Source organism: Mauremys reevesii, linkage group 20 (genome assembly GCF_016161935.1).
Source record: "Mauremys reevesii isolate NIE-2019 linkage group 20, ASM1616193v1, whole genome shotgun sequence".
NCBI classification, from domain to species: domain Eukaryota; kingdom Metazoa; phylum Chordata; order Testudines; family Geoemydidae; genus Mauremys; species Mauremys reevesii.
This window is the reverse complement of record NC_052642.1, coordinates 12,582,597-12,609,836: the sequence shown is the minus strand read 5'-3', so window position 1 is coordinate 12,609,836 and position 27,240 is coordinate 12,582,597. Positions and strand designations below refer to the sequence as shown.

Genomic DNA, 27,240 nt, shown 5'->3' with positions numbered 1-27,240 from the left:
GAATATTTGTATCTGAGCAACCTGAAGCAAGACTATTTCATTCTCCTGCTTTGCAGATGAGTCCCTGAGGAGCTCAGAAAGGATTTTCCTCCTTCCCTTAAGTATACTCAGTTAGCTAGGTGCATCATGGGAGGCCGGAGAGTGATTTACCTTCTCTAAAACCATTGGGAGGCAGAAGCAATGGTCTGATCTGCAATGGTAAATCTTATAGTCTTATACACTTTCCTATAACACTCAGCATTGAAGCTCTTTAGCAGTTCCTTGCATGCCAGTATGTTGGAGGTAGCAATGAAGGGGGTCATTTTCAAAGGCATAAGAGGCTGTTAGGCACCCAAGTCACATTAAAAGTCAATGGGAGTTGGAGGCCTAACTGTTCATAGTGCCTATGAAAATCTCCACCAAAAGCTCTTTTAAATGTTGCCGTTATGAAAACGGTAAACTACTGTTTTATAGTCCACATTAAAACAAAAACACCTCAACATTTCTTTCATAATGAAAGATGTGCTTTTAGCCAACTAGATTTCATATAGAAAAATACCTTACCCTTCGTGTGTTTTCAAGAACTTTTTGATCTGGCTTTCCATAATTTGGTGGATTGGCATATGGATCATAGCCAAGTTTCGCTAACATTGGTGCAATCACTGGCATGTCTTGTAGAACATCTGATGGTATTTTCCCAACCCATTTGGACAAAGCTTCTACGTTGACTGGTTTGATTACTTGATCTGTAGATCTTTCAACTCTGCAAAAAGAAAAAGAAGTAGTTACTATTTTTCACCCAACAGTTTTTATTGTGTAACTGGCATTAAGATCTTTTGGTCTTTTTGTAATTGCATGTTTACATAAAGCTGTTGGGAGATAAGGCATTGTTCCATACATACACAGGGACAGCAAGAAAACAGGAAAAAAATCGGGGCTTGTTGTTTGTTTTTTTTCTCCTGGACCATAAGTAGGACTCGGAAGGACTTTTTTGTTTTTTGTTGTGTTTTTTTTAAATCTGGTGTTACCCGCCCTTTTCTATGGTCACTTCTTCCTTGGATAAGAACATGTACAACTCAGCTTTTTATTACGGGTTTAGAAAAACTGACACACTATGTGCTAATAAAATGCTGACTCCCAGCTATTTAATATATGGTCTGCAGCACAGACTGAATAGTTCTAGATTCTCCCATGAAGTAAAATACTTTGATTCATTTTCCAAACTTTCTTTCCAATTAGAAAAGTACACAGCTCCTTAGATGTTAGTATTCATCTTTTTTCTGTGAAAACAGGTTAAAATCAAAACCTTTGCACAAAAAGTCCCTTGGCGGATATTTAACTCCTGTACCATAAGTAATACCACATGGTCTGTCATCATACATCTGCAATTCCAACTGAATAGCTAAACATGTATGGGAACTATTGCTAAATACACAGCTGTCATGTCTGCCTACAGTCAGTGCACTATCTGTACCTAACTTACTGATGTAAAGCATTTTAAGCACAAAAGGCTCTACTTAGGCTCTAATACCTAGCTCTTGTTACAGAAGTTTTCTTCAGTAGATCTCAAAGCACTTTACAAAGACAGTAATCATTATCATCCTCCCCACTTTACAGGTAGGGAAACTGAGGCACAAGGAGACAAAGTGATTTACCTATCATCACTGCATAGGCCATAAAACCAAGTTCTAGTCTACATTTAAATACCAAAACACAAGAACAGTAGCCAAACTCTTGCTCTATTAAAAAGACCCCTCCCTACCAGAACAAACAGGAAACAATGCAAGTTAATGAAGCATGGAGATTCCAGGTAAGACTCAGCAATTGGTAACTGACTCAGAATTAAGATAGCAGATATCTCCTGAGAAAAATAAACAGAAATTTCGTGGAACAGTCCCTGTAGTTTCAAGCTAGGGGGTCAAAGTGCCATAACTTCATTGATTTCAGTCACTTTACAACAGGGGTAGGCAACCTATGGCATGGGTGCCGAAGGCGGCAAGCGAGCTGATTTTCAATGGCACTCACACTGCCTGGGTCCTGGCCACTGGTCTGCGGGGGCTCTGCATTTTAATTTAATTTTAAATGAAGCTTCTTAAACATTTTAAAAACCTTATTTACTTTACATACAACAATAGTTTAGTTCTATATTATAGACTTAGAAAAAGAGACCTTCTAAAAACATTAATATGTATTACTGGAACGCGAAACCTTAAATCAGAGTGAATAAATGAAGACTCGGCACATCACTTCTGAAAGGTTGCCGACCCCTGCTTTACAACAATAATGAGCTTATCTAATTAACCTGATAATTGTGAGAAGAGACTGAACGGTTTTTGCCTCATAGGTAATGATTATAATTACTGATTCATAAGCAGCTAGTTGACTTTGAGGCTGTCTGGTTTAGAGAAGTATTCTATTAAAATTCCCAATTTTCTGGAGCCCAAGGTCAAAGTTTTCAAAAGCACATGCCTAAAAATGAGACAACTAAATTCATACTTAAGCACCCAAATACGTAGTTTGATTTTCAGTGATGCTGAACACCCATCACCCCCACAGATTACAGTGAAAACTAATGAGTGTCTATTGATTTCAGTGGAAGCTATGAGAATCCCTTCTAGTTTTGAAGTAAGCCATTACAAAGGGATGCCAATGAGAAACAGGTTGCTTTTGGTCCTTCTCTACCTTGCTGCAGTGTTAAATGGAGTAGTGTACCCTAATTTCCCACTTAGAGAATCATTAGAATTGATTTTAGGAGGACTGAGATGACAAAGCACATATAGCACAAAGCGTCATGACATCAAAAGAAATCTGCAAAGATGGGACAGTACCCAAAAGATGAGCACAACCACTGAAGTTGACTCTTACTAGCATTACACTTTTGAAGGTTCTCAGACATTTAAAGACTGACAGAGGGGAAAAAAACAACAGTTCAAATCTGAAATGCTTCTCAAAATTAGCAAAGATTGACTTGTCTTTGAACTCTGATTCTAAACAACAAGAAGCATTGCAATAAGATCTATGTAAATTGCATTGGCTAATAATTGTTTGTTCAACACCAGATGGAACCCCAATCAGAGATCAGGCCCTGGAGGGCTACTGTAATGTAAGTAACATACAGGGCACTTAATGAATGCCCTGCACATAACAAACAGCTCTTCAAACTTTAAAGATAAAAATCCTTGTCCTGCCCCTTGCCTTTTTCATCATTTACAGCAACAACATCAGCATAGAACATTTCCTGGCAGTTAACAGCAGCCTGGGGTTAATGCTAGAAGCACATTAGCTCCTCCCAGACAGTCATTAATTCCCAGAAAATACTGCACCAAAGTTGTTTTTGCTTAAGTAAACCAGGTCTCCACAGAAAAATATTTAACACAGGAAAAAAGGCACAAGACCAGGAAAAGAACCTTAGTCTAGAGCATCTGAGTAGGAAGTCATGAAAATGAGGGAGGGAGATAAGAAACACACACACACAACGGCAGTTCCAAGACCTACTTTAAAAGTGCAATAAGATCTGAGACAGTGAAACAGCTGACATGTAATCCAGCGCTAACCACAAACACTTCTCTCTCTGCATGGCAATAAAGAAAAAAAAATGATCTGCAAAAAAGGAATATTCCAGTACTTTTTCTGCCCACTCAACTATTTTCACAATAACCCTAAAAAAATTGTTAAAAAATCCCTTGCCAAATCCTCATTGAAAAAGGAATGGCATTTCTTTGCATTTGTGGTCACCACAGCTGCTTTCACTTAGGTGGCAAATACCAGGGATATATTAACAATACTCCTTATGGCTAGACTACTACATACTACAATGCATTCCTTAAACAGCCATGCTGGCTATTACTTCAAACCACAGGTTTTGAGCTACTACAAATCCTGCAATATACATCTTTAAAGGCCTTTTAACATTATCACTAGTTAGAAGCCAAACAAATAAAATTGTTATTCCTGTTCTCTTAATAATAATGAGGCTCCAGCAGCATCAGCATAAGAAACTGAAGAATGAAGATGAAGATTATCAAGCAAATGCAGACAAAGACTAAAACACCCATAATCACTGCCTACTCAAGGTGGCAGTGGAACCAAAACCAAAAGTCAGAATATTAATCAGATGTGTCTCCTATCCCAAGTTACTACTAATAGAGTTGAGCATGCAGGGTGGAACTCAGCCAAAAACTAGGAGGGGAAAAGAAGGTGAAGGCAAAACATCCTTCCTTGCCCCAGGATTCTACAAAACCACTTATCTGAAAGTGACCAATATATCTGTGTGAAAGAAACAGCTCTCATGAGAATACAGGCTCTATATAAAACTGAAAATCTTAAATGAGTTTCATCTTCAGACATTTTAAAGTAAGCTCCCTCTATCATGGTGAAAGTTTCAGGACATAACCTATGTCACTGTAGCCTACTTCTATAAACAGGAAGATAAGATTAATGTGAATTTGTCATAAGTTCCAATTTATTTCCTATTTTTTTGCTGGGTGAATAATTGCTAATTGTACTTTCTGTAAAGTGATGATCTGTTATCAGATTTTTCACCCAAACAAAAGTGCACCCTCTTCCTTAAAGTGGTTTTATGTCCAATTTCTGATTTTGGGGCGGGGGGGACGAGGCACAGAATGGGGATGTCATGGACTTTCAGTCTCTGTGGTATGTAGAGCCTCAAACACTTTGTTTAAATGGGACTTTTCTGGAATTGACAACTAGCTAAAAAGGACTTAACTCTAACCCGATTGGACATGGTTACATAGCTCCTTGGTAGGCACTGCACCTGACTTTTCCAAAGATCTTGGCAAGAGATGCTACAAGGCTCAGTAAGTGAAGTTCACAAGCTATAGGAATCAAGGATATGGGCAAGAAGGTTTGGCTTTTGGGTTGAAAACCTCCCTAGGGGAAAACTGAAGCTCCAGAACTCCAAGACTGATCACCTGAGAAAGAGGAAGTCACAACATCAATGAAGAGGCTACGTCAGCTTCTGAGCAGTCTCTCCGTGCACCCGAAGAAAGCCTGCTCTAGCAAGAAGAGCCCCACTGGTGCGCACTCCCGCACCATGTAGACAACACCATAGTCTCCTTCAATACAGAACTGTTACTTATCTTTCAGTAACAGTTTTTAAGACGATGCTGGTGTACATTGCACTGCAGATATGCATGTGCCTCATATATATGTGATTGGAGTCTTGAATAATGGCATTAAAGGTGCATGACTGCTCTGTACCTCCTCATACTCCTGCCTGCAGATTGGGAGCCTCCCTCCCAATTCAAAGCTCTTATTAGTTCCATATTTCTGCTGATAAAATGAAGCTTTTTGGATCCCACAATTAAGAAGCAATGTTAGTGAAGTAACAGAATGAAATGGAAACCTAAAATCCGAAGGCCACAACAGTAAACATAATTTGCTGATATACAGGCAGCTATGATACACTGATTTACTCCAACTCAATCAGAAGGTTTAGGATAAGGAGATAGAGTGTGCAAGATCTTGCAATTCAGTTATAATTCTAGAACAATTATTTAATACTAACAATTTGGTTTTAGATAGTTATTAAGTGGACCAAAAGTTAATTACTGCCAATTTACAACCCAGACATGCACTCAATTTTGGTGCAGCGGTACATACTGTGAAATATCCTGATAAGCGAATAAGGTTTAACAGTACATAACACAATGTTGTAATAAAAAAGTATATCAAACCATGACATACTAACTTTGACTTATGAGGAAAACAACTGTTAAAGAAGCCATATGAAAGCCTTTGTAATAATCAAGTATCAGAGGGGTAGCCATGTTTGCTGCTTTTACAGATCCAGACTAAGAGTCCTGTGGCACCTTATAGACTAACAGACATATTGGAGCATGAGCTTTCGTGGGTGAATACCCACTTCGTCAGATGCATCCATGAAAGCTCATGCTCCAATACATCTGTTAGTCTATAAGGTGCCACAGGACTCTTTGCTGTAATAATCAAGACCACGTTACCAGTTCCATCTGTGTTCTTCTGGCCAAGAAAATATTCCAGTAAAAGACCACTCAATGCACAAAGATATTGAAGTTTGATCAGTTTGTTCACTACTAACATAATCCATAGGTCATTTTTTAAGGAACAGATGGTTAGTCATTACTGGATGTGATGCTTTATGAATAAGGTAACTGGCTGCTGAATAAAAGCTAGAAGATAAGACCAAAAAAAGCACAAACATATTTACTGATTCAACAGAATCAATCAAGGAAACTACTATATTCTAGAGCACTACCAGACAATGGTTTGAAATATATGGCAGAACTGAAGTAAGAGTGGGGTTCCATTTGTGTTTACAGCCTCATTCTGTGAAGGATCAGAAACTCCCTCCTTATACAGAATAGAAGGGTAATTTCAATTATGCTACCTCTGTACCAACATCAGAAAAGCCTGCTACAGAGAACACGTGCCCTATATTTACATCACTGCACTGACCAAAAAAAGAGAAAATGAGAGATAGGTAATGTTAATACTGAATGAAATCAAATACTTGAGAAAGCAGTTACACAACAAACAATTACAATGGAAGATATGCCAAGGAAAAGATCACAATTTATTGTACTCAGTATTTCAGTGTACAGGAAAAAAGCCCATAAAACTAAATACAATTGAAAATGGACAACAGAACTGTATTGACTTGTTTTACTTTATTTACGTGAACAGGACTCAGATTAACTTACTTTTTATGATATGTTTATTGTTTCAACTACCTTGAAATGGCACAACCAATGACATGAGTAAATGGGATCAAATATCACATCAGATAAGACTGATAATTTAGTTTTGGGGAAAAACATTGACCAATAAACTGTGTGGAGTTTAATACTGTAGACTGCTTGGTCGGGGATCCAGGGTTTTTAAATTGTATTTTATACATAAAAATAAATTTAATATTTTATTTTGAACTAGTGATCTAGTAGAGAGGGAAGTTATCTGAAGAATTAGTGATTAGCTACAGGGAGCTGGAGAACTGGGCCCAACCTGCCATTGCCCGAAAGGCTAGGTGGGGTTTATTACTTCAGGCGAAGTCACAGGTGGCAATCTATTTTTGTGTTCTGGCAGCATTTTGACATCTGCACCAGCTCAATGTATTACAAATGTGTACACAAGTCACAATCCCTTGTGGAGACGTATGAGAAGGGAGAACACCCATGCAAATGTTTGGAAGTTACACATTAAATGTTTGCATTAACTACACCCCTCTGAGGAAACGCTCAATAAATGTTGGTACATAAGAACAGCCAAACTGGGTCAGACCAAAGGTCCATCTAGCCCAGTATCCTGTCTTCCGACAGTGGCCAATGCCTGGTGCCCCAGAGGGAATGAACAGAACAGGTAATCATGAAGTGATAAAGTATAAATACTTCATAAGAAACAGGGTGAAGAGGCATAATACTATTCCCAAAAACAAAACTAGCAATAAAAGCCACACCGGAGCCCCTTTTTTTTATTTAAATAAATCAGTGCACAAGAGAAGTCAGAACTCTTACATTAAGAAGAAGTAATCAATCCCTGCACAACACACTGAAGTGATATTGCACATAAAACTGATTTGGATCCTCCCACATTTTTAGGACTGTCCAATTTAAAAAATATTATTCCATCAGAAAATATAATGACTACCTTTATAGTAAAATTAACACTGTGGAGACTAACAGCCTTGAAGACGCCAGTGTTCTAATGGTTCGTTAGTTTTTGTGACTCAGGCAAGTTACTATTGACTCAAAGGCATTATACCGTAGCAGAACAAACAGAGACAGGCCTGAAAAATCCAATTACTTCCCAAGGTTCCAACATAAGCAGGGACTCATTAGAAAGCTGTTTCCTATTTCTAAATACTTATGAGCCACTTAGATACCAATCTCATCTTTTCCAATCCCTGTTTCCAAACCAACGGTATATTATGTGAGGAGGACTTCCCAGTTCATTATCTTCCATTTTATGGACCACTGGTCTCCATCATCCACTTAATCCTGAAGGCAGCTGCAAAGAGTACCTACGCAATCCATATGCCAGTGACTCAAACCATTAGTTCAATGGTAGTGGAAGTTTACCATTGCATTTTTTTACGGCCTGTTCCCCAAAGCATCCCATTGCCACTTCCCATATCTAGCTTATTCCTCAGACCAACAGGGCTTTTGCATACTTGTATAGTCATCTTTCCAATTAACATGATAACCCTTTTTAATAAATAAAAGGGTTCATGTCAATATATCTCTGCTCTTATATTTAAAAAAAAAAAAGTATTATCCAACCTTTTGGACTGTAAGCAATCTGGGCCACAGGCTGTCATTGATTACATCTGTACAGCACTTAGCACAATAAAGACCACAAGCAAATTGGACCTCAGACACTACCACAATATAAAATGTTCATTAATGACGACAATCAAACGTATGGACAGTGGCACAGAAGAGTGAGTTTCTTTGCATTAAATCTTCCCTTGCCACAAAGACAACCATTTCCACTGCAGCTGCATCAGAACCCTGATATTTTACCAGGGATGCCAGAAATCAATATAAAGTCTTTAAAACCCACTCTGTGCTAAATACTGGCTTAGGGATCCAACAAGTAGCCATTCATAGCTGTTTTCCAATTTTTAATATAAAATCACTTGGCTTTAGGTTTTTGAAGAATTAATCAGTGTAAATTAGAGTATTTTGCCTGTTGGCTTACCCAGTTGTTTAGGTTTAGCATTTATCCTCTCCACTCTTCAGTTAATCTTACTAGTTTATTTGAATCAACCAAAAAAAAGTGTTCCTACCCACTGAGAGAGGAGCTTCCTTCTTTCTTTCTTCTACTGCAAGAGTACTTGAGCACAGACAGGCAGTCACACATTGTGGCCAAGAAATTTAACTGGGCACATCCCACAGCTAGGACATCACTTTTTAATTAATATAAAAAGTAACTATTGTCCCTCTGGCAGTCCAACAGAGATGACATAATACAGTAAAAGCTTTGCAATATCAGGAAAACAAGAAAGACATGATTCACATATTGAAAGAACTGTGCTTAGGAAGAGGCAGGAGGGGGCGAGAAAAAGACTTCTCTGTATTAGGAATAATGAGTTTCCACTTCTTTCAAACTCCAGCTACATATATGGGTAGACACACCAAAAGAGCTGGTCAGTGAAGAGTAAGTTAGACATCACAGGAAAGACTAAATCGTTTAAACTCTCTCAAGAATATCAAAACCCGGATATTTCACCCAGCTCTACTAAGGAAGTCAAATGCACACTGTGCATGAAAGACAATTAGTAAAAGATTGGTCTATAACAGGTTTCTTATATTCAAAATACTAACCCTCTCAGAAGGCTGTGCCAAAAGAAAAAGTATGCCAATTCTGAGTCGTACGTCACTGGAACAACAGTTCCTCAAATTTCCTGAAAGATTATATTCTTGGCAGATATATCTTCAGGACTCTTCTTGCATTGACAACAGGGCCACCCAGAGGATTCAGGGCACCTGGAGTCCTCGGCGGCGGGGTACCTCCGCTTCGGCGGTAATTCGGCAGCGGGGGGGGTCCTTCTGCTCCGGGACCCACCGCTTAAGTACCCCGAAGACCCGTGGTGGGGTGTCCCCGCCGTTGAATTACCACCGAAGACCCAGCTCTTCGGCGGCGGGTCCTGGGGCGAAAGGACCCCCCGCTGCCGAATTACTGCCAAAGACCCAGAGCGGAAGAAGCTCTGGGGCCCCGGGCCCCCGCAAGAGTTTTCCGGGGACTCTGGAGCAAGTGAAGGACCCCGCTCCAGGGCCCCCGAAAAACTCTCATGGGGGCCACTGCGGAGCCCGGGGAAAATTGCCCCACTTGTCCCCCCTCTGGGTGGCCCTGATTGACAATATACTACCCAGTACCTGAATCAAAACTATTTACAAAAACTAATAATGTCATGCCAAATAGAGCAGGTCAGTTTTCCCTTTAGGTTTGTCTAAACAAGAGGCTTTTAACCTCAAGTTAATTGATTGATTGCTAATTAATGTGAAGTATCCATTCTGTCTGTAAAGGCTAGCGCAGACACTCCACACACATTTGTGGAGTTTCCACATTTGATTGTGGTAGCAAACTCAAGCTGATTTACAATCCCATGAACTTGAGGTTAAAAAAAACAAAAACCTCTAGTGTAGACAAAGCTTTTGAGACACTCTACATTAGGACTCAGCTTCCTGAGGAATTACTAAACCATTTAAGATTGAACCCTAGATATAACTAATCTCTTAAAATATATACTGTCAATAAGATAAGCATTATCTTTAATCCTATGCAAAAATGGATTTCATACCTAGGTAATCATAGCTCACCATCAGCTTTAGCCAAATATTTAAATTTAAGAAAATGAAATATAAACTGATACATAATCTTCCCAAACTGCAGATAGCTTCAACAATAGCTCTGAGATGTGAACTGCTTCAGTCATCCGAGGAGATGAATTTTGAAATCTAAATAATTTAGCTGTAACCCATTGTTAACTAATTCCTTGCTGATCATTTTAGCCTGTCCACTTAATTCTTAACTGAGTTTGTAACCAGTTAATGCCTTCTTTGCTCTATACATGGTTTGCGTTCACATTCTATTAGTAAATGTGGCATCCTGTAGTGTGTTTTGCCACTGCCAGAGGCCGAGGCAGTCACAATTGCTTCTTGTGAACAGTTCAGCATATTTTATAGTGGAGGTGGGACCCCCGTAACTGTGCCTAAGTAATCCAGGGTAGCCAGTCCTACTTAGTGCACAGGGAGCTGGAAGGAAGATATTCCAGAGTGTATTGACCTATATGCACTAGTTCCACTCAGTGCATGTTGTCCAGGTACCCTATATTCCTTGCTGAGGTATAGGATAACAGGGTAGCTGCCTACGTTTTCCCACAATGCATTAATACAAACATGGTTAGGCAATATGGAAGGTGCAAATATACAAACACAGTTAGCTACAGCTATGACACAATGATGCTGCTGTGCAAACTACTCTGTGTTTGTTTTAACATGTCAAGTCACCAACTGGTTACAAAAACCATGATTGTACTGGTAGTGGGGATGGGACCTTTAGAAGTAGGGTGACCATATAGCAAGTGTGAAAAATTGGGATGGGGTGGGAGGTAATTGGCAATTATATAGGAAAAAGCCCCAAATATCGGGACTGTCCCTATAAAATCGGGACATCTGGTCACCATATTTACAAGAAACATCCAGCATGCTCATCTCACAATCCCAAACTACTTCCAACACCTTACTGGGGGTCAAAAGCCCAAACTGCCCCTTAGCCAGATGCAAACACCTACATCTTTCCTTTGTATCTTCTACAAGGTAAAAATGCATTTTCAATATAAAAATCTGAAGCAAACAAAGTGTGAGGAGAATGAAAAAAATTGAATTTAATGTCAAAATTAGAAGACTAGAAGGGCTATTGTACTGGTTATTTCATTTCCTGTGTAATCCAATAAAACCGTTCAATTCAAATGAAGCTGCTGCAAAATTTCATGTCAGGCACTCTGGTGACAGAGCTTTGCTGCAGAATTTAAGTCCAACTTGCTGCAGAGTATTCTGGTCTTATCGACAGGAACATTAAAACAGCCATAGTGAAAAGGGATTAAAGAAAATACACCACTGCCGAGACTTGTCAGCACTTGTATTTCTACAATAACCTGTAATTATACTTGGCATCAAAATGCAAATCATGTCTAAACAGTGAAGTTTAGATCGATACAAGACCCCAAGAAACACTTGTACTCACTTTGAAAGAGAGACACCACCTGCTTTCCCAATCATTTCCTCATGGTGTAGCACTGCTTGGTTCCATGGAATGTGGAGAAACTTTAATAGAGTTCTCATCCACCTTTCAGGATGTAATACAAGTTGTTCATAGTGTACCAGCATGCATCTTTCAAAACCAACCTCCATACACTGGTTATACATAGTCTCTATAGCACGATTCCACTTGGTCAAACAGTCCCTGTAGCTGTTAAGGTCAAACCCAGCTATGGTGACTTTTCTAGATATCATGGAATGCACCGATGCACGACCATCCCGTACCATTAGAAGAAATTGGGCATTGGGGAAAATTCTGGCAAGATAAGTTAAGGACTTCAGAGCAAAAGGATCTTTATTACACAAATAGGGAGCAGGTTCCCCGTGTTTAACAATGATTTCCAATAAAAAGGCTTGCATGGCTGAGTCCAGAACTTCATCTGTCACCCCAGCTTCATCCAGTCTGATTTTCTCTTTACTTGATCTGGCCCACATCTGCTTAACTGCCAGAATTCGAGGGATTACCCTAGTCTCTTCTCCACAGCGGATATCGGGGTGAGCATCTAGCATGGCACGCATTAGTGTAGTGCCACTTCGAGGCACCCCTCCAATAAATATTAAAGGCATGTCTTTATTGTAAGCAAAAGTTTTATTTGCCTTTAAGTTAAAGACAGTTCTTATTGTGGTTCTCCCACTTTCCATCCTCACTGGCTGGCTGCGTTCTTCTATTCTGTGGTGACATTCCATAGCATGTTGCCCCAAATAAAACACTGTCACTGAGCTGATCACCAGACATGCCAATAACAAGTTTTGTTTGAGTTTTCCAACCATTTTGATACAATAGTCACTTTAAATAAACCAATCTTTTACTCCGGATTATCTTCAGATTTTCACGCCATGGAGATTATAGTCCAAGATGATCAAGATCTGGTGGGAATAAAAGAAAAAATTACAACTGCACTAAGAACCATTACAGATTAACATATACCTATCACCATGCCAGATATTTCAGTTGGAGATAAATTACAAATTCCCTAGTGTGATGTTAATACTACTGAATGTAGTACATATATACAAATTTTTGAAACAGAATATGCATTCCATGTTATACCATGTACTTCCATTATATCAGCAAGTCCCCATCATCTCCTCCAGTGGATGTACTCCATGAGGACTGGTTCAATTCCTTTGTTGTCTACAGCTAGTCAGATGACTGTATTATTACCGCTTAGTAAGATAAATAGTCAGCTACATTATCAAGAAAATATTCAGAATAAATTGAACCACTGGGTATCTACTACTAATAGGTATGGTCTAGCAAAGATGTCACTTATGCAAGTGTCTTCAAACTGAAAGGAAAAATGTTAAAAATACGTATTTTATTATTATTCGCTGAAGTTTAACTGTGTGCTTAGTACTTCACAAAAGGAAAAGAGCAACTGAGAGCTCCTAGAGGACAGAACTGTCTAGATAAAAACAAAGAATAAATCAATAGATACAATTTCACATTTGGGGAAAAGCAGGATATATTTTAAATTAAATCTGAGTAGAAATGTAAGTTGGCTGTTGGAAGCTGCTGAAAAATTTGGAATATTAGAATAATTTTGGCTTGATGGATAAATGGCAGATGAGGTGGTCACAGGAATGAGATACACAGGTAAATGATAAATGTCATGTACCATTTCCACACACACAAATACATTCTGCCTTCTATCATATCTGTGAAACCCCATTGCCTCCAGTGGATTTGCACAGACACAAATCAGAGGCAGCATCTTTATTACTCAAAGATGCAACTTTCAGATTCCATGTTGAGTTTAGAGGGCTGACAGGAAAGAATTTTCTTATACTTGCAAAATTAAAAAGTTCAATATGGTGCCACTAATATAAGCATGGAATCCTACAGAGTTGTTTTTTTTTAAGTCTTCCTATATATCTCAATGCTGGGGACGGAGGGAGAAGAGTGCTACACAGACAATATTTATGACCATATGGGATACAGTATATGACTCACTCACTCAGACATCTTACCCAGTACAGACAGGAGTGAAGTCTTTCCATGTATCTCTGGAGCATTGCATACACATTGAAAGGAGAATGAAATAAATTCTGCTCTCAGATACAGTGGTGCAATACCACTGAAGTCAGTGGAGATACACCTGTACAACACAGAACAATTGAGCCCATTATATTCTTTAAGCCTAATAAGAGACTTGTTAAAATGCAACTACAGTTTGCATCTGGCTGGTGATTTTAGGGTATAGGGGCTGTTTCCCTGGAAACAGAAAAGATGAGATTAAGTGGGTCTGAGGTACAGTAGAACCTCAGAGTTACGAACACCAGAGTTACGAACTGACTGGTCAACCACAGACCTCATTTGGAACTGGAAGTACACAATCAGGCAGCAGCAGAGACACCCCCCCACAAAAGGCAATTACAAAACTTTGTTAAATGTAAACTACTAAATATATATATATATATATATATATATATATATATATATATATATATATATATATATATATATATATAAAGGGAAAGTTTAAAAAAAAGATTTGACATGGTAAGAAAACTGCTTCTGTGCTTGTTAAATTTAAGTTAAGATGGTTAAAAGCAGCATTTTTCTTCTGCATAGTAAACACAGTTGCCAACTTTCACGCAGTAAACAAGCACTCCGACTTTCACAATAAGCCAAAAAGCAAGCTAATCCCATTTCAAAACAAGGCCAAAACAAGCCAATCCCTAAGAACCCCAACACTCTATGTGACTAGATCCCCCGGTGCGCAGTCTAGAACTGTGGTGGGCCCGCTGTGCACCCCTGACTCTCTCCCACCCTTGCCCCTGCTGCCCTTTGCCCCTGCTTGCTGAGAGCAGATTAAAAAAAAGCAATAAGCTACAAGCCAAACAATCGACAAGTTATAAGCCAAAAACTAGCCAACAAGCCAATTAATCCAAAAACAAGCCCAATTTCTGCATTTTATTCGTGGGTTTGGCATGTCTGATAGTAAAGTTTCAAAGCTGTATTAAGTCAATGTTCAGTTGTAAACTTTTGAAACAACCATAACGTTTTGTTCAGAGTTACAAACAACCTCCATTCCCGAGGTGTTTGTAACTCTGAGGTTCTACTGTACGTAAGGCAACAAACAGGGGATCGGGAACCAACACACAGGATGAGGATCCACACTGGACTCAAGCCTGAGTGCTGCCAGGGCATCATCACCAGCTGTTATCAGCCAAAGATTTAAAACATACCTCAAGGTAATCAAAAACCTCTTCAATGGAAATAATGTGAAAGTTTCATTTACTCTTTTTGAGAAGTGTAAAAATTGTGTGGAAGGAAGCAAGTTTTATGTTTCAGTAATTCAAATAAAAACCCTGATTCTGCAAACCCTCCAAGATGAGAACTCAGACATAAATGGGAGCTTCACGCATAGAAGACTTCCAGGAATGGGATCATAACATGATTCTGTTATCAGCAAAGCAATTTGAATATAATCAGTCAGAGCAATGACAGAAACTACTGCATTATATTTGTTTAACAGACCAAGCTAAATAAAATTGTTAAGGTGAAGAGATCAGCAGAAAACTGACATCGGGTAAAAATAAATTAAAATTTTATACTTCAGTAAGGAGTGTCAATCAAATCAATTTAGAAGTAGCCATAAGGTATTTTTAGCTTACAATCAGAATGTAAAGTGCATGCTCCCAATTAAAGAGCATAAATTTAATATTACCATTTAAAGAAAATTACAACCAATGATCATTAATGGCAGTAATTGACTGTCAACAATTATGGGCTTGGCTACACTTACGGTTTGCAGCGCTGGTAGTTTGCAGCGCTGGTCATCCAGCTGTGTAGGAGCAGCGCTGGTGTGTGGCCACACTCACAGCTACCAGCGCTGGTGTGTGGCCACATTTGCAGCATTTCCAGCGCTGTTGAGGATGTGCATTATGCATCCCATCCCAGCAGTGGCTGCAACGTGCGTTTCTTTTCAAAGAGGGGGGTGGGGGGGGGGTGTGTGTGGGGGGAGGGGGGAAAGAGAGAGATTTTGGAGCCAACACTGTGTGTGTTTAGCTTGAAAAAAAAAAAAAAATTTTTTTTTTTTCCTTAGTCTTCTTAACTCTTAATTGCAAACAACCTGCACCCCTTGCACCTGCTGCCTGCCTCTCATTTGATTGTTTACAGACAGCAGATCATCAGCAGCACAGATGACTTTGTTTTTTTTTTTTTTTAGAGAGCAGCAGGAGGAGCTCCACAGAGCCAGGAGGAAGGAGGAGGAGGATCTCATTGAGGATGATTTGGATTGATCACAGCAAACAGATTAGCAAGCAGAGCTCCGGCTAGAAGCCGGCCACGGAGCGGAAAACTTCTCAAAAACAAAACACAAAAAAAACAAAACAAACAAATAACAAAAAAAAAAAAAAAAAGAGTCTCCTTTCTCCTCCTTATTCTCGGAGGCCAGCCAAAGTGTGTGTGTGTGTGTGCACACGCTGGGAGAGAGCAGATGAGCATCTACAGGATCACCAGCGCAGCTGGCCAGCCAGCAGCTGCCCAGCAGAGGTTGCAGCACTGGCACTGCCTGTGCCCTGCAGGTGTGGCAGTGTGTGCTTGCAGCGCTGCAGCAAGCGCAAGCTGCAAGCAAGCCCCAGCCCCCCTTTGTCAACTTCATACAACCCTACACGTTGCAAATGCCTTAATAAAAACATACATTTAAATAATGCAATTAAAAAAAAATTCTAGAGCTTTCAGGAAAACTGCTTTGGAGGGGGAAAAAGAGGAAGAGCTTTCATAACGCAGTCAACACAAAATATACCCACAAAGATATTTCTATTTCTTTTTAGGTTTGGAACGCGGAGCATCAACTATTTTTACTTTTACTTTGTTGTTTGCACTCTATTCCCATAAACTTTAAAATAAGTATTCTTTTGCTTATGAGAATCTGAAACGGATCTCTCAACTGAAGAAGTTATTGATGGGTGACTCAGACAGCGCAAATGAATTCTGACCTCAGGAAAGAAAGTGCCAGGAGCAAAGAACAGCTTTAGTACCCAGGCTCAGGCACCAACAAAGAAGCAACTTTTAACTAGGTGAAGAGAGAACTGGAACCATCTCAAATGATACATCTATTTACAAATGCATGCCAGTTGTTTGTACCAAAAAAAAAAAAAAATCCATGAGTATAGTGATTTAAAAAAAAAAACCATTGTTTATTTTATCAACAAAATATTATGGAAATAACGTATCCAATACACTAAAGTAGTTTTAAATATAAAGAAAATATGTAGCCATTTTACACTTCCAACTGTGCTAGCGAGTCAGATTTATTTGTTAAATAATTACAAAATACAAGTTTTGACTTAATTGATTGCAATACTGTTGACTGAAAGCTCTTTGGGGCCAGGGATTATCTTTTACTTTGTGTTAGCACCTTGCCCGAGTAGAGCTTCAGTTTTGATTGGGGCCTCTGGGCACTAAAAAAAAATCAACATAGCTGCAACAAGTAAACAAGGACTCAAATTTCAAGAGGAACTTTGGGTGTGCCAACATGGTGAGACTGGGCTCTTGATTAAATAATTTTTCATGTTTTAAATGGGAGAATTCCACCCACCCCAATTCCAATATTCAGATTTTTTTCCTTCTTTGCACATCCACAGCTTCTAGAATAAGACATCCTCTATTTAAAATGTTCCTTCACTAGGCAGGCTTTAAATCTGGCCTTTACTCCTCTACCATCTCCATAGCTTTGAATTCTGTCTTGATGTACAAGGAAATTACATATTTATATTCTCACTGGTGTTAAACTTATCACTTGACCACGCTGCAAATTGAAAAACTACCCATAGAAGTAGGAATGTATTAAACGTCAGCTAAAATATGAAACAGCTATATAAATAAGGAGAGAATGTATAATAAATCCTGATGTAAGATTTAGCATTCAATATGAAAAGCTAAAACCTTGCATAATGTGTTAACATTTAATTATGTAATAAAGCTTCTCCAAAACAGAAAGTGAAGCTCAGTCCTGGATGGAAATAAGATATCAAACAACGTTCAGATTCTCTATGAACAGCACCTGCAAGTTCCTTCCTTCTTTTAGCCCATCTTGAGCTTCAAGTACATAGGTCTGTGCACATACATGCTATTTATGTGTCTGAGGAGAGGAGGGCCCTTTGTTGCCAAAAATCCATCACCTAAGGTTAGCAATCTGAATGCATGGCTGCTTTTCATTAAATCTTCGGGCAAGCACACACGACAAATATGAGAAAGCCAATTAGCACAGCAGCAGCAAGAGCACTGACAGATCTCCCCAGGGCTCTGAAAAAACAGCATGAAAGCTCTTATTTGTGGAGTTTGTTTCTTTTTTGGGGGGGGGAGTCATTTCACTTTTGTCAAGGTACAGAAATGAAGGCTGTCAAAACAGATTAAACTAATGCACTGTAGCACAATCCCTCTTCTGGTTCAGAAACATGCTATGTATTGAAGTATTTTATACAGTCCAGTTTTTAAACACCCTCTTAAAGGCATCATTTCCTTCCGTAACAATTTCACCAAATGGAGATGGATAAACTAATATTTTCCCTGTTACAAATAGGCTCTTTTTTTTTTTACTTTCTTCTTTGAGTACCAGTGTTACCGAAGGATCCTACCCGGTCCTGCAGGCAAGTAGTTAAACTTTACTTCACAGGCTGGATTTGCAGTACCAGTGCATAAGCAACAGTGGTTTGGCTAGATATTTGTTTCCCCCTCAATTGCTTTAGTAAATTTTCTAGTCATACTATGACTCAACTCCTGAAAGCCAAATAGATGTGTAAAATACTCAGATAGAATGCTTTTTAAAGAAGTACACTCCAGAACACATTCTTCTCCAGATTATAATTTTAAGGAAGGTCAAATTTTAAACCTAAACAGAGTGTAAATAAAATTTTTCACTGATATAATGTCTGTCATCTAAGGATCTAAAGATGCTTTAGCTTTAATGTCTTGCAGTATCTCTGAAGCAAGAATTGTTATCTCAATTTTAAAGAAGGGGAAAATGGTGCAGAGAGGTTAGATGATTTGCCCAACGTCACAAAGTGTGTCAATAGCAAAACTAGAGATTGAATCCAGGGCCAACATTTTAAAAAACAGGAGATTAAAGTCTGGCTCTTAAATCTATGTTTTAGGCACTTGTCCAATTTACAAAAATTCTGAGACCACAGCAGCTTTTATTGAGGTCAGTGGGATAGAGATAGGCCGATTCTACTGAAACTGACTGAGTCCAATTGGGTTGATCATAGAAATATAGGGCTGGAAGGGACCTAGAGAGGTCATCAAGTCCAGCCCCCTGCACTGAGGCAGGACCAAATAAACCTAACCATCCCTGACAGGTGTTTGTCCAACCTGTTCTTAAAAACCTCCAATAACAGGCTTCCAAGGGAGGTTGTGAAATCCCCATTTCCAAGCTTAACTACACTTATAGTTAGAAAGGTTTTCCTAATCTCTCATGTAAATCCCTCTTGCGGCAGATTAAGCCCATTTCTTCTTGTCCTAGCTTCAGTGGACATGGAGAACAATTGATCATTGTCCTCTTTATAACAGCCTTTAACATATTTGAAGTCTGTTAACAGGTCCCCCCTCAGTCTTCCATTCTCAACATTCTTAAACATTCCCATTTTTTAAAAAAATCTTTCCTCATAGGTCAGGTTTTCTAAATCTTTTATCATTTTGTTGTTCTACTCTAGACCCTCTCCAATTTGTTCAGACCTTTCCTAATTGTGTCATCCAGAACTGGACACAGTACTCCAGCTGACATCTCACAGTGCCGAGTAAAGAGGGACAATTACTTCCTAGGTCTTACATGCAACATTCCTGTTCATACACCTGTAGCCCAGTTGGCCAGCTTACCTGTATTATATTAATTGCTTTGTTATTCTGCTTTATAATATTTAGTAGTAATACAAGGAACCTACAGGCTTTTATCCTGTAAGATTTGGCTTTAGTAAATAGTGTGAGGCTTGCGGCCGATAATCTTTGGCATAGATAAACTTAAGTAACTCATAAGTCATAGTGAACTAAAAGTATCATGCAAGGGGGAGAATTTTGTCCAAAATACTGACATCAGCCACCCATAGAACACAGCTGACCCCAGCACAAAACATACCTGACACCAGCATCCGGAAAGTTCCGGACAGACTCTCCAACCGCAAAGCTGCCATGACAGTAAATTGACATGTATGCTAATAAGGTAACATCATACATATACTAACCTATAGAAAATGGATACCTTAAGGGGAGGAAATACAAATAAGGACTTCTATTGAATATGCACTGGTCATGGCAGCGTCAGTGTAACCAACTATAGAAGTAACATCCCAGGGGCAGCAGAGAGGCTGAAAAAATGTAGACCTTGAGAGGGACCAGAATAATGGCCGCCGGGGAAGATGAGAACGATTACGGTGATAAAAAAAATGGTTAAGTATAAAAGATCAGGGTGTAAGTATGCATGTCCAGATGTACTTTCTGTATTATCTATATCTGCTTTGTTAAGTTTAAGTGTGTGTATAATCTTTGCTAAAATTAATAAATCATATTTATATATAGAAAGAGTTCCTATAGAGTAAGTTTCAGAGTAGCAGCCGTGTTAGTCTGTATCCGCAAAAAGAACAGGAGTACTTGTGGCACCTTAAAGACTAACAAATTTATTGTAGCATGAGCTTTCGCGAGCTACAGCTCACTTCTTCGGATGCATAGAATGGAACACACAGACAGGAGATATTTATACATACAGAGAACATGAAAATTCAACACTAATTGAATCTATTTCCCTATGTTAAGTTCTCCTCACACCTTCTATTGGCCATCTTAATTATCACTTCAAAAAGTTTTTTTTCCTCCTGCTGATAAGAGCTCATCTCAATTGATTAGACTTTTCCTGTTGTTATGCATACTTCCACCTTTTCATGTTCTCTGTATGTATAAATATCTCCTGTCTGTGTGTTCCATTGTATGCATCCGAAGAAGTGAGCTGTAGTTCACGAAAGCTCATGCTACAATAAATGTGTTAGTCTTTAAGGTGCCACAAGTACTCCTGTTCTTTTTATAGAGTAAGTGTTGCACCTGTGCACATTGGGGTTCCCAAATTATATGATAATTTTACAATAATCTTACTGGGTCTATATCGGAACAAAAACCTGTTAATCCTCAAGTTACAATTATATTTACCCAAATTTGGGTCAGGCTACACACCCCAACATGATGTGTCTTCTTTTCCAACTGCATCACATAGTTGATTCATATTCAATTTGTCATCCCCAACAACACCCAGATTCTTTTCAGCAGTAGTAGCACCTAGCCAGTTATTCCTCATTTTGTAGTTGTACTACTCTTGGGAAGAAAACATCAAATGCACATTTTGCACTTGTCTTTACTGAAGTTCATCTTGTTGATTTCAGACCAATTCTCCAATTTGTCAAGGTCCTTTTGAATTCTCATCCTGTCATCCAGAGTGCTTGCAACCCCTCCCATCTTGGAGTCATCCACAAATTTTATAAGCATACTCTCCACTCCATTATCCAAATCATTAATGAAAATATTGAATAGTATTGGACCCAGGACAGATCCCTCCAGGATCCCACTAGGTAGGCCCCTCCCATGACAGAACCATTGATAACTACTCAGAGTATAGTCTTTAATTAGTTGTACACCCACCTTATAATAATTCCATCTATTTCAAATTTCCCTAGTTTGTTATATGAATCAAAAGCCTTATTAAAAATCAAGATACATCATATCTACCGTTTCCCCCATTCATCAGGCAAGTAACCCTATCAAAGAAGGAAAATAGGTCAGTTTGCATGACTTCTTCTTGGCAAACACATTCTGGCTATTCCTTATAACCTTATTATTCTCTAGGTGTTTACAAATTGATGGTTTAATAATTTACTCCATTACCCTTCCAGAAGTTAGTATGACTGGTTTCTAATTCCCTGGGTCCTCTTTGTTCCCTTTTTTAAAGATAATTTTTTAGTGAACCTACTGTTTCTGCTATCCTAAAATATTCTGCTGCTGGTGCCAAAGCAAACTCTGGATCTTTATACCTTAAGGAGGAATATAATTTTTTCATCAAAATGCAAAGTTACTGCTAAAAGATTTTCTGTTTTAGAATCTGCTGCTCAACAGCACTGGACTCTTGGAAGGGGTAGCTGGCCTGAAGACCCGAGTATTACTGTCAAACTTCAAACGTTGTTAAAAATATATATATACACCTTAACTGAGACTTAAGGAACACTTGTTCTTCTCCAGTGCTGAAATAGCTCACATCACCAATATGAATTGCACATGTTTTTAATTTTAAAGAGCTCTAAACACTGATGTACTGCCAAAATTTTAATGACTGTCTCCCTCACAAATTTTCCACCTTAGTCAGCAATACTTGTTACTTACCCTGAATAAAGTGCTCCCCATTAAAATCCAACCACTGGCCCACTACCTCTTGACCCACTAGGTATTCTCCTCCCCAGCATCTGAGTTTCCGTTAGGTCAATCCCCTTCCTGGGAGCTGTTCCTCACAGATAGATCAGTGGGAACAAATGGTAACAGGCAAGTCTCCTGTATCCCTGGCTCAAATATCAAATAATATTTGTACAAATATAAGATACTTGAAGTTTTTCAGTTTGTGAATAAACCCCATGAATTTCACTGCACATTTCGGGGGGCTGACCTCAAACAGTAGCAGCCTAAGAACGAACAATCTTGACATTTAAAATTTCCTGCACAACTTTTATTCTAACTGAATATACAGATCAGCATCCCAAATGAGCTGACAAAAGCCTTGGTGAGCTGTCAATGATTCAATAAACCAAAGCAACAGAAATGAAAGTACTCAGTAAAGTTACCTTGGCAACAAAAACTGAATTTAAAACCAGCATCAATGGTAAGAAACTTTGTTTAAAATCACAGAGTTTGTTATGTGCATATAATGCTACAACTGGATAAGCATTTCCTAAAGCCACACATGAAAAGTTAACATGCCTAACTGGTAACTCAGATGATTGACTCCTTTTGTGCATGCTACACCATCTAGCATGCCCTGGGTTTTGATCAGCTTGTGAAATTACAAAAAAGATGCAATAATCAAAACTGACCCTATGTAGAGCACACTGGTTTGTTTGTTTTTCCCGTTATTATTTAACTTTACTGTTATTGTTTTATGTAAAATATAAGCCTCCAATGAAACATAAATACATACACAAGATAGAAATAGCATACAAACAACAAATTTCAACATTATTTGCAAAAACCTATAAAACAAAATAAAAATGAACCCATAGAGGTCATGCAGGACATCAATTATTAAAGAGACTAAATAGATAAACATGTGAGAACATTACCTATGAGTATCAGGGACTGATATATACTAAATTCCAAAAGTATGCAATAGTTTCGTATGTGACCAGACATCCTCATATTTTTTCCAAGCATTTCTATTACAGTAATTTTTTCCCCACCAATGCAGCAGTAGAGAGCTCAATAAGCCAGTCTGTGTATGAGAAAGGAATTGCCCATTTCCATTTTTTCAAAGTAACTTTTTTGGCCACTAAAAGTGTCACTGCAATCCATTTCTCAGTGTTAACTGGTAATACCAACTCATCCAGCATTGCTAAAATACTCAAGCTTGGAGAAAGGAAGATAGTGAGACAAAGTTTTTGAGACCAGAGCCATGCATTGTTGACAGGTATAGAGGACATGTGAAAGGTTGGCATGTTGCTATTGGCATGACAAGTGAGGCTGATTTTTATCCCATATAAATTGCAGGATAAGGCTATTTATTTGAGCAAAGAGTGAGGGAGTGCCCTTGAAAGGCAATAGGTTAATGATATAAGTCAATCTTGGGCAGATATTCATTTTGGCTATTTCTATTCTACCCAGTACAAACAGAGGGAGGAGACGCCACCTCTCTACATCCTTGGTGTTGCGTTCCAGGGAGGCCCCGGCCCTCCCAGGGTGCTCTGTAAGAACAAGGCCCACACACACTGTGAGTTATTGGCTTTAATGAAGGTAAAGTGACACATCTGCAACGGGGACTCCAAGCGTGCTGTCACAGAGGTGGGGAACCCAGCGCCCTGGAGCCAGCCTGGTACGGAGTCCAAAAGCAAACACAAAGCATGCTCATATTTATACAAACAACAGCAAACCAGCTCATACATAATGCAATAGGAACTCTCCACCCTCCGGGGCCGCCCCCTTGGCCAACAGCCTTGGGGCTTGCCACGCAGCAATTCCAGCCGGTTACGGCAGGTTGAAACTAGCATGCCGTGTCCTACAATAACCGGAGGCTGAGAAAGCGGAACTGCCTAAGCTAGGCCGTAACAAAATCTTCCATGGTTCCCTATCCTCCTACACTTGGAAATTTCTTTTACTATATAGTCCATATTTATAGAAACAATTTTGGGAAGATTAGGACTAATCTTAACACTTAAATAAGTTATTTACTCCCATGTCAAATATGCATGATGCTGAAACTGAGAAGGATCTGGTCTTTTGGATATATTCATTGTTTGTGATTTATTCCTGTTAATGCAAAAACCAGAGAACTTTCCAAAAATATCAACTACATTCAATAATGATGGGACTGATGAGGATGGATTCTTCAATAATAAAAAAAAGTCATCAGGATGTAAATGAATTTTGTATTCTTTCATTTATAGGTCACACCTTAAATGGCTAAGTGCTGATATATGTACATTGCCAGTCATTCAAGAGAGATTTAAGAGGGGGAATAAGAGCGGACAGCCCTGTCATGTCCCTCTTTCTTGCTGAAATATGAGAGAAATACTTCCATTAGTTGATAGTGAAGCGAGGGGAGAGTTCTCTGCATCTAGAGATAAGGGAACATTTGACATCTGAGCTGGATCAAGTGTGTGATTTTTCTTGTATCAGCAGCAGCCAATCTTCCTTTAATGAACATGGGATGATGGTGTTCAGTCATGTTGCTACAATTTTTGCAATTACTTTGCAATCTGTGTTCAACAGAGATATGGGGCAGAAGTTGCCACTGTTATAGCCATCTTTGTTCTTCTTTAATATTGAAGTAATTAAAGCAGTTCTCAGGTCACAAGACATGGTTCCTTTTTTAAATGTTTCAGTGAAGACCTTTTAAAGAACAGAAGATAGCTGATTACAAAATGTTATGTAGTAATCAGCCAGAAAGCCATCCATCCCAGCGGCCTTGCCAGAATTCACATTTTTTAAAGTCTGTTCAACCTCTTGTGTTGTGAAAGCTTTGTCCATAAACAACACTTGTTCAGCAGTTAGGGTATTAAAAGGTAGGCCTTCAACAAAATGATCAAATTTATTAGAGCTAAATTGGTTGTCTGATTTATATAAAGCTTGATATAAATAATCAATTTAAGTAATTCTATCTATTAGTTCAAGGATGCACTCCCGTCTTTTTGTAATAAGGAAGAAATGTTGTTGTTGGCTAGTTCCATTTTAAGTCTTCTGGCAAGCAGTTTACCAGCTTTATATCCCCATTCATAATATCTTTGTTTAACCCTGTTGAGTGTAAATTCAACTTGACTGGATAAGCATTAATTATATTTATGTTACATGTTGATTAGAAAGCATATGAGGTTTTCATTAATTTGGCCAGTCTTGTGCATTCTCTGCAACTCATCTATTTTGTTGGCCAGAGAGTCTAATAACTTGAGTCTCTCTCTCTTCTTTTGGGAGGCATGATTTATGCATTCACCCCTTACAGTAGCTTTGAGAGCTTCCCCAAAGATGGTATCTTAGGTAACTGTGCACTTATTTTCTTGTCTGAACTTAGAGATGACTGAATCAACCATGGAACAAAATTTTGCATCTTTTAGTAGCAGTGTTCCATTTCCTCCTATAAGATTTTAATGATGTGTATGTAACCAGCATCTATGGTAAGTATAATTGGAGCATGATCTGAAGTTAATATATTATCAATAGTTACTTCAAGGCATGCTGGAATCAGTTCTGAAGACAAGAAAAAAGTCAGTTCTGGAGTAAGATGAATGTACTGTACAGAAATATGTATAGGCTCACTTCAGGATGTCTCAGTCACCACATATCTTTTAAATCAAGTTCATTCATTAATAACAAGGGCTAGCCTATTGTGCTTTGAGAGCTGCAGCTCATGTTTATCTAGCATAGTACTCCAATCACCACCAAGTATTGCAGATAAACCAGTTTAACAAAACAGATTGTATCTGGATTGCCCTGGAAGATGCCATAGCATGGCAATCATGGAGCCTGTATCTAAAAATAGAATCAGTCCTGCCTAGAATATGGGCAAGTGTACTAGAGAACCACTGTATCAGAGAACCAGAGAGCACAGCTGCTCTGTGTCAGATCCTGCATAGATTATGAGCTCCCACCTGTTCATTCCATTCTTCCCCAGCCTTCCTGGGCTACCATAGCATTGTCCCCCCTGTGTGATTATGATAGTCCACATAGGACATTAAGGAGTGTGGAGGAGAGGGAGCCCAGCATCCTGCTGCTAGGGCAATTGAATCTTTTTTTTTTTTATGACAGGTGGGGGGGGGCTGATGAAGCCCTGCCCCTGTGATGATGATGATGATGGTTATCATTGTACCATCTGCCTTTGCACTGCCCCATGTGCCAAAGGCTGATGATGAGCTGCACCATCGCGTCTATCTGCAGCATTCAGTAAAGATAGGGGACATGTAGCCAAGAATGCAAATGCTTTTCAGAGACTGCAGAACTGTCCATTTGATTCTTTGGCTTTCTCTTTATTTTGATTTTTAACTGCATCACCACCCGTGCTGATCGGAGCTCCACGCTGGCAAACAGAAATATTCTTCAGATTGCTGTCCAGAGCGGTCAGTGGGCCTGAGCCCTAAAGGGCCTCTTAGTGTGGGACCAGGCCCAGGAATGTCTTTTTTATTCGAAAGAATGTCTGCAATGTCTTTGAAAAATTCGGAATTACCTCCACTTGGATTGTAAATACTTCCTAGAATTAACTATTTTGAGTTGAAACAATCTTCAAGAAGAAGGCATCTTCCTTCACAACCAGACCAAGACTCTATACATTAAGAAGTTATATTTTTACAAACTAAGATGGATGCGCCTCTGCTCTTAGAATTCAATGATGAAAGATACTCAACAGCTATCAGCATCTATTTCTGCTAGATGAGTTTCCTGCAATAAACCTACATGGCACTTTTTTGGTCTGAGGAATCTCAGGATTTTAATTCTTTTGGAAAGTTGATTAGGTCCCTTCACATTCTAAGAGAACACAGTAAGAAAATTCATGGCAAAGAAATATAACCTTATTCTAAAGATACGTATTTCCCCATTAATATTGTAAAACCACATTTCTAGGATATGGTCCATATTTGTACATATTAGATACTGGTTAGTTTTGAATAAATTGATGCCTTCAATTGAGCCTCTAGGGGCATCAGATATACAAAAAGATCTATAGTTAAATATCATGCATCTTCCAAAATATATTTTTAACAGAAAACAAAA

At 38.8% G+C, this 27,240-nt stretch overlaps 1 protein-coding gene across 8 annotated transcripts in view; it reads right to left on the bottom strand.

Moving 5' to 3' along the window:
• TPST1 (tyrosylprotein sulfotransferase 1) overlaps positions 1–27,240 on the bottom strand; it is a 72,088-nt gene that overhangs the window by 22,541 nt on the left and 22,307 nt on the right. For 7 of the 8 annotated variants that reach the window (XR_005590103.1, XR_005590100.1, XR_005590101.1 and 4 more), the window contains 2 exons: positions 11,725–12,665; positions 544–742 (listed from right to left, as the gene is read on the bottom strand). Coding sequence is in view for 2 of the 8 variants with exons in the window: in XM_039507778.1 (XP_039363712.1) it covers positions 544–742; positions 11,725–12,569 (1,044 nt within the window). In the remaining 6 variants the exon portion in view is untranslated. Of the gene's footprint in view, positions 1–543; positions 743–11,724; positions 12,666–13,769; positions 13,876–27,240 lie in introns of those variants that run through there. The other variant, XR_005590105.1, reaches the window with a different exon arrangement.